Source organism: Fundulus heteroclitus, chromosome 5, assembly GCF_011125445.2.
Source record: "Fundulus heteroclitus isolate FHET01 chromosome 5, MU-UCD_Fhet_4.1, whole genome shotgun sequence".
Lineage (NCBI taxonomy): Eukaryota > Metazoa > Chordata > Actinopteri > Cyprinodontiformes > Fundulidae > Fundulus > Fundulus heteroclitus.
In genome coordinates, this window is record NC_046365.1 from 26,287,217 (window position 1) to 26,295,383 (window position 8,167).

General features: G+C 40.8%; 1 protein-coding gene across 5 annotated transcripts; it reads right to left on the minus strand.

Annotated features, from left to right (window-relative positions):
* LOC105929238 (nucleoredoxin-like protein 1) lies at positions 1 to 5,568 on the minus strand. Of its 5 annotated transcripts, none has more exons than XR_004931087.1 (5): positions 5,368 to 5,568; positions 1,481 to 1,740; positions 1,300 to 1,389; positions 795 to 1,217; positions 1 to 501 (listed from the first exon to the last, which is right to left on the minus strand). XR_004931087.1 is itself a non-coding variant. In XM_036137309.1 (5 exons), the coding sequence occupies exons 2-4, from the start codon at positions 1,714 to 1,716 to the stop codon at positions 845 to 847; spliced, it is 699 nt and encodes a 232-aa protein (XP_035993202.1). In that variant the 5' UTR covers positions 1,717 to 1,743; positions 5,363 to 5,567; the 3' UTR covers positions 3 to 501; positions 799 to 844. The 5 variants fall into 5 exon arrangements, 1 of the variants encoding a protein (XP_035993202.1); XR_004931086.1 differs by having other exon boundaries at positions 5,363 to 5,568; XR_004931085.1 differs by having other exon boundaries at positions 2 to 501; positions 1,481 to 1,743; positions 5,368 to 5,567.
* Between the last annotated feature and the right edge of the window lie 2,599 nt (positions 5,569 to 8,167).

Genomic DNA, 8,167 nt, shown 5'->3' on the forward strand with positions numbered 1-8,167 from the left:
TCATATATCAGCCACCATCAGTAGATTACCAGCAATCCCACAGATACTCTTCTAGCTTCCTGCAGCAGCTAGCTAAACTATGATATTAACATTGGCTCAAATATAAACAGAAAATGAAAAGCTTTTCATTCATCTGTTTTATTCCATAGTGTGGTAAGTATTACAGTTGTTGGCGTATACATGCTACATGGGTTGACCTCTGTTTTATTTAGCACAAAAAACATCATCAAGCAAAAACATTTCATAAAACTATGCTTTACATTTTGTTTTCTTATCTTTGGCATTTAATGATATTTTGCATACACATTTTTCTCCGGAACACCAAAAACATTTGGCAAAATCAACAAATGTTGTCTTTGCACATTGCTGAGCGTTTTATCTAAATAAAGTTAAAAAAAATTACAGGTCATTTAAATTTTCTTTATTAATTTTATATCCTCACAGATTTCTTGGAGACAGGAAAGGAATTAGCAAAAAACAGCAAACCAAAATAAATCTATACACTGCAAAAACGGAACTAAAAATAAGTAATATTTTCTTAAAATGAGTGTATTTGTCCTTGATTTGAGCAGGTAAATAAGATGATTTGCCAATGGAATAAGATTTCTGCACTTAAAATAGGAACAATTCATCTCCATCACCTTATTTCAAGTGCAGGATGTCTAATTATCTTATTTTAGGGGTCAAAATACTCATTCCATTGGCAAATAATCTTATTTACCTGCTCAAATCAAGGACAAATACACTAACTTTAAGAACATTTTACTTATTTTTAGATCCGTTTTTGCAGTGTAGTTAGGAGGCATTATAAAAATAAGCATTGTCATAAAAAACAACAACCCTCTCATCTTCTTGGCCAAATGCCATTATCAGCATTCTTTCTCTTCACGTCCCTGGTTTCGTCTTCTTCCTCCTCGTCGTTTCCGTCTTTTCCCTTCACCCATAACTTCCACCATCTCTTCTTCCTCTTGTCGTCCTCGGTCTTGTACTTGAGCCTCCTCACGGGGTCGGTGACGCTCCGCAGATTAGGATCATCGAACTCCTCGTTGAGCATGAATGTCCTCTCGACCAGCTCGGCTGACTCCTGCCAGTTGCGGAAGCAGTCGGTGCCGAGATGAGAGATGTCCTGCACGGCATTCGGCGAGAGGACGGAGCCATCGGGACGCAGGACCACCACTGCTGGGATGTCCTTCACCTTAAACATGGCCTGCAGCTCCCTAAACGACAAGGAAGGACGCAAAACGTATGAAAACAGAAACTCGGGTTGCGGATTCATCGGACAAGAAGCGAGAAACCTACTTCCTGTATGGGTCCTCAAATGCCAAGAATAAGGTCCTTTTGTGGAGCTCTTTGAGAGTTTTTTCCTGCTGCTCCTCAGATTGGTCCAAACTGGAGAAGAAAAGTTCAAAATCCTAAGAATGATTTATCAGTGGGCCTGTGTTAAGGGTTGAGATACAAATTAGAGGCAAAGATGGGGGACCTGACGTAGATGAGAGCGAGCAGTTTGGGATATTCGATGTACGCCGGATCCTTCAGCTTCTTAAAGAACCTGTTGAGAACGGGCACAAACTTCTGGCACCTCTCGCACTCAGCTGAGGCAAAGAACAGCAACAGGATGCGGTTTTCAAGGATCCCAATGATCTCACGCTCCGTGTTGAGCTCGTCCTGATCCGAGTTGTTCTCCACCAGAACCCGGTTTAGGAACAGGTCCACCATGTTGCCAGGCAGGAACGGGGAAGCCTGCTGTGGAGAAGGGAAGGTCATGGAGATCATGAACACTCATGCCTCGCAAATGTGTTAACACACCTGAAGAATTTCCACATTTGGTTACATTGCCATTGCAAATTTCAGTGCATTTTTCCAAGGATTTTACATGATTTACCAACATTAAGGAAATTGTTTGTCCATTTATTACAAATAAAATGTGGATTTGGATTCAACCCCCTTGAATCAATACTTAGTTGAACCACTTTTTGGTGCCATCCCAGCTCTGTCTTTTAATGCCTCTCTACCAGCTTGGCATAACCAGAGAGTGATTTGTTTCCTCGTTTTTCTTTGGGGGGGAAAAAGCTTCAGCTCCATCAGCTTAGACAGAGATCATCTGTGAACCTAATCCTCAAGCTTTGGCACGGAGTCCTAATTGGATCTGGTGCTGGACTTTGACTGGGCCACTCTAACACTCTAACACTTGAAAATGCTTTGATCAAAACCATTTAATCATACCTCTGCCTGTGTGTTGAAAGGTTTTGTCCTCCTGGAACGCAAACCTCGCCTTTTTTCTTCCCATCAACTCCCAACTAGCTTCCTTGCTCCTGCTGATGTTTCAAATTCCCTGAGCAGGATCCTGCCACCACCATGTTACAGTATGTGGATAGTGTGTGTTTAGTATGATGTGCAGATTTAATTTTCCCCCACATATGGTCTTCTGCACACACCAAAAAAGCTAAATTGTGGACTCATCTGACCAGGGCCTACTGACTGCATCTCTGAATAACCCTCTCCTGTTGGTCTGTTGGTTTAGATGGACAGCCATATCTGGGCAGGTGAGCAGTTGTGCCTTCCTCGCTCCAATTTCAGATGATGCATCAAAAGGTGCTGATATGAGATCTTCAAAGCTTGGGAAATCCTTAAATAACATCACCCTGTCTTAAAATCCAACCCTGATTTAAGCCTCTCCAAAACGTAATAATATTTACAGAATTTGACTTTGTGTTAATTTACCCCCCGGTGGGCACAATTTCCTAATTAGGTGACTTCTGAAAACAATTGGTTGCTCTGGCTTTTGTTTAGATGTGTCAGACTTTTCAGGTTTCCGTTTGTAAAAACAAGTTTGAGAACCATGTATATTTCTTTTATTCTGCTTTAGAGCTATTCCTTAATGATGTTGATCTATTAAATAGGGTTCTAATAAAATACATGGAAGGTTGTAGTTATGATAAAAGCCATCATAGCGGCATGACTCCATGTAAAAAGCGCAGCAAACAGGCACATGCACAGACGTTTTAAGGGGAAGGTGCTCAAGATAACCAATGGCACCCATTGCCAAATTTGTACATAAAATATATACATAGCATTTGATGTTAATTTTGTTAACGAAATCAATGCATGTCAAATCAAACTGAGTAACTCAAGTCATCAAACTGAGTGAATGAATGAATGAATGTGGACATTTTGTAATAACCAAACTAGCTAATAAATAATAATCAAAACATATTCTGACTTAAAACTTAGCAAAACTCTGCTCTGAATAAATAAAATAAAAAATAAAGCATCCAATATTCACCACTGAATAAAACTATATACAAAAGAAGAAAGGGTCTCTGTGGGGGTGAAGGGAGCAGGACTATTCAAGTGGCTCCTTCACATGAGCATCCTCCTTGGTGCCGTCTCCTGGAAGCAAGCTTTGGAATCACGGCTCTAATGGGTGCAAAACGTGTATGCATTACAATGCCTGTCCAGTATCAAAACACTGTTATGAGGGTAATTAATGGCGAAGAGGGTCATTTGTGATTTTGAATATTGATGAATGAAGAAAGAAATTGGGCTCCAATAGAGAGGGTCACTTTTCTCATCATGGTCAAAGGGGCGAGTGGTTGAGCACCACTAGGGTTCTAGCTGTGCCTCACTGCAAATGCACAGTATACTGTGAATGTTTGTTCTCTCGCTAGTTCAATCAGAGGAAGCGTAATCTTTGAGTTAAACTTTGAGGGATTTATTTCTACGTGTCAATAATGGGAGAAACTATTAAGCTACTTTTAGAAGGCAAACCTAAAGCCAAAAAAAGAGTAGAAGAAGACCGGAAGTAACATGAAAAACAAGGATTCCTGGATTAATGTGTGCGTCTGTGCTTTTTGTGTCTCTGCTCTGTCTTCTGTAACCCCCAGTCGGTCAAGGCAGATGACTGTTCATACTGAGCCTGGTTCTTCTGAAGGTTTTCCTCCCTGTTAAAGGGTAGTTTTCCTCTCCACTGTCGCTTCATGCATGCTCAGTATGAGGGATTGCTGCAAAGCCATGGACAATGTAGACGACTGTCCACTGTGGCTACATGTTCGTCCTGGAGAAGTGAACGCTGCTTGCCAAGACTTGATGCAATCTGCAGGGTTTCTTAGGAAGCAAACATTTTGACCAGTCTGTCTGTATGATTTGATTGAATCTGACTTTGTAAAGTGCCTTAAGATGACATGAGTTGTGAATTGGCGCTATATAAATAAAATTGAATTTAACTGAGCTGAAAACGTTTTCCTCAAGATGAGATGCAAAAACAGTTTAGAGAAAGTTTTACAGAGTGTGTTCAGGCCTAACAAATAGTGACAACAAACAGGACCTACCTGTATGTAAATATCGCTCACACGTAAAATCTGAGGTTCCCATAATAATTAACAATAGTGTGGCCTATGAATGTCACTAAATAATGATAGAAAAAGAGTAAAAGGCACCATAATATCCATACAGTCTTCAAACTGTCATTTGTGATAAAAAATATTTTGTTTCAGCTCCTTGTTCAGACGTGCCTCATTCTGAGTTTTCCTCCTTAGTTTTAGAAGCATGCATTCTTTTCAAGGGTCTAGCTTTAACAGCTTGTCCCAGAAGCTTCATAACAGGTTGTTCACTGTGTTCAGTCATTTTAATTTTGGTTGAAGATTTCTGATTAAAACAGTCAATTTTGTGGATCGATGTTTATTTTTTTTTCATTTGTGGACAACACAGGCCACAAAGGAACACCTCTGGCCCTAAGGGCATGTTTTCCCCACAGCTGACCTACAGTGGTTCTGCTCAGCGACTCGCTGGCTAACTGCGTTGCCTATTAAAGTAAAGTCTACAAAGGTTTCTGAGGGGGGAAATGTATCTATAACAAAATAACTAATGAAAAAATAAACATACATTTTACATTAAATAAAAATACAGAAACACAAATAAAGATCTGGCCCAACCGGTGAGGAAAACGGCTGGACGTGTTTGATCCAGCCTGTATTTCTGCTGCAGCCGTTGCTGCAGGGTGGGAATTGACAGCGATAACTGAACAAATTAGATTTGGCTCTCTGGCACTGAGCTGTGCCAAATCCGTTAGAGACCTCCGCTCTGGACCCAAGCATCCAGGGCAGACGTGGCGTGAGAGGTTATGTTTGAAATTTAGCAGCATCAAGCCTCACCTGCTGCTGGATGAGGATTTGAAATAGTAATACAAATTTCAAAACCACTTGGCTCAGTTTATATATATATATATATATATATATATATATATATATATATATATATATATATATATATATTTGGAAGACTGATCTGCAGCTACAACGCTGTGATTCGACAGAGCCAATCTCTGTGCGTGCTCCAGCAGCTAAATCTTGCACAAATAACTCACCTCACCTTGAAACTCCTCACACTCCAACAAGAAATAGATCCACGGCTGTCAAACCATTGTGGAGTTTTTTTTTGTTTGTTTTTTATTCGATCCGTTTCCTGTCTTCCTTTGAATCCTGGAAATGTGTTATTTCAGTGACACCTTTCACTATCTCTTCGCTCCTCTCTGTCATTTGTTTCAGCCTGCACTCTGTGGTCCACTGAAGGAGATTAGAGATAGCAGGAGGCGTGGCAGCGCAGTAATTAGGGGGTAGAGGTCGCTCTTCGGTGTGTGCGTGTGTGTGCGTGCGTGCGTGCGTGCGTGTGTGTGTGTTCGTAAAACTCCAGCTCAACAGCAGAAATCTTATTACTTAAAACCAAGAAGGGATGGAAGAAAGGGAGGACGAAGGAGGAGGACAAATTGGATTGCAAAGCAAGGATGGACATGCACAGTGGGGGGGAAGAAACACTGGGTGAAAATGCATAAAATAAATAAATAAATAAAAAAATAAAAGGAGTCAGATGGGTTTAAAACAAGCGTCGAGTGAGACCAATGACCTGTTTCAACCTTCCCCCATCAGAGCCGAAAGTGTCTCACATTGCGCATTAAACCTTTAAAGCGCAAAGCCGAAGCTTTTGCGCCGGGTGTCAGGGTGATTTTAAAAGCCAGCATGCGACAGAGAGTGGAGGAAATGAGGCGAGAAAGTCGACAGTTTGACGCCGCGGCTCTGGCGAACCCCGGGTTGCAGAGTGGAAAACGCGCTTTACTGATCTACAGAAGCGAACACTGTAAACACTCAGGTTAATCTGAGAGAGAGAGAGAGAGGGGGGGAGGGGGGGGGGGGTAAATAAAGAGGTGGGGAGAGCCAGAGATCTAATGGGATTAGCCTGAGTCTCAAACGTCACACGCACTTAAACACTCCCGTGGAGAGATACACACAAACATACCTTTTGGACATTAACGTTTGAGCGCACACAATTGCATGCCAGAACTTGTTAGCCGCCCTGCAGGCTCAGCTCCGCGGTGCCAAAGCGTTTCTGCCTGTCGCTCAGTTGTAATATGACATCAAATTATGTGACAGGAGGATTTTATTTATATATATATATATATATATATATATATATTTTTTTTTTTTTTTGTGCCAAGGCCTGCTGGCTTTTCCTCAACAGCTCAGATTGTCGCTGTACGTGATGGAATAACTGGGGAGTAAGACGCAACATCTCATCCGCAATTCGGTCCAAAAAAACATTGACCACTGACAGGTCAAGTTAAAAAAAAAATCAGGGGAATTTCCTCACAATCGCTTCTGCAAAATGTTCCAAAGACAAAAGCAAATATTTCCAGAACAGCTGGATGCTACAGTGATTTGAGAAAATATTGACACTCATTAAAGTTTTTTTTCTCCACAATTTGTCACAATAAAACCACAAACCTCAGTATGTATGTGTTATTATTGGGTTTTCTTTAATGATTGACCAACACAACCCTAATCCACAAAAATGTGAAGTGGAAAGCAAAGGAGGAACGTTTTTTTAAGTATTCTAACGTACTAAGATCTGAAAAGTGTAACATTTATTTGTTTTCACCCACTCCCAAAAGTCAACCATTGTGCAACAAATACGTGACTTTTTTTTGTCTTCCAGTTTTTGCACATCTGTAATCTGAATTTTTTTTATCCATTTTGCTAAATATGCTCAATCTCAAACACTGTTCCCTCCAAACTGCGCACATGCGCAATTGCACACTGCATCTGGATTCAGCACGCACAGCAGCTATGCAGCACAGAAAATAAAATCCAAGCTGAACTGTAAACAAAATAATGATAATGATTTTGTACCGTTTAGCAATTCTGGTGAGACGGTGTTCCACGGTCCCACTCTGTGTGCCAGGTGTGCCGTCTGATTAATGCTCTTATTGCCTGGCTGTCTGTTTAGGTGGACAGAATCACTTGTTGCGTTGGTTCAGCTCTGGCACGACAGATAGAGCATCTCTCATCCAAAGTAAATGCAAGAGTTACTTAAGACAGAAGTGATAAACTTGGATCCAACAGGAAACAAACACATGGATTAGGTGAAAGAGGAGAAGATAAAGCAACACAGTTCTTCAGCAAAGACCTTTAAAAACAAGAAGGCAAGCTTCTCTGCAACCCCTAGGTTACTGATGTTTGATTTGCAGCAGCGGGGGGTCTGTTATTTTATTATTTTTTTTATATAGCGAATTAAATGCAAACTACAAGCTTTAGCTTTACACCAGAGCAAACACCCCCACTGTTCAGCTGAGAAGAAATGCAATTACAGCATGAAGGGTGATACAGTTTTGAGTCATTACAGCAATAATGCACAGTAGTGTACTCATTTCTCCAGCAGTTAATAAAGACATTATTTCAGTCTAATTAGATGCATATTTTTTGTGTGTCTCTCTCTCTCCTAAATGAAGTAGGAACTTTTTTTTTATTTAATCCGCAAAGCGGCTAGAATACAAAAGAGTAAGCTCCACGGGTCTACAATGAATAACTCATGAGAATGGAAAGAGAGAATGAGGATAAGTAATTGTGGCCTGTTGTAACCCAAACTGACCATTATGTAATTATGGAGAGGACAAACAGCAGGAAGTGGTAATTAAAAGAAGCCCGAGCTGCACTGTGGGAGGTTTTTAAAAGAAAAAAAAACAAAAACGCTGATTGCCTAAAGATTCAGTACAGCTGTTTCACCGCCGGCTTGATGCTTCAGCGTTTTCTTCCTTTTCTTCCGATTTACAGTGCCTTGCAAAAGTATCAATACCTCTCAAGTGCTCCCACGTGTTCTCTGCAGCAGCAAACTTCCCCGT

What these genes read in the sequence shown, in the direction of transcription:
- LOC105929238 (XM_036137309.1), bottom strand. Translation starts at nt 1,716, where the DNA reads ATGGTGGACCTGTTCCTAAACCGGGTTCTGGTGGAGAACAACTCGGAT. An exon ending in CTCGCTCTCATCTACGTCAG is followed by an intron (nt 1,390 to 1,480) that starts GTCCCCCATCTT and finishes TTTCTTCTCCAG; the next exon opens with TTTGGACCAATCTGAGGAGC. An exon ending in TTTGAGGACCCATACAGGAA is followed by an intron (nt 1,218 to 1,299) that starts GTAGGTTTCTCG and finishes CTTGTCGTTTAG; the next exon opens with GGAGCTGCAGGCCATGTTTA.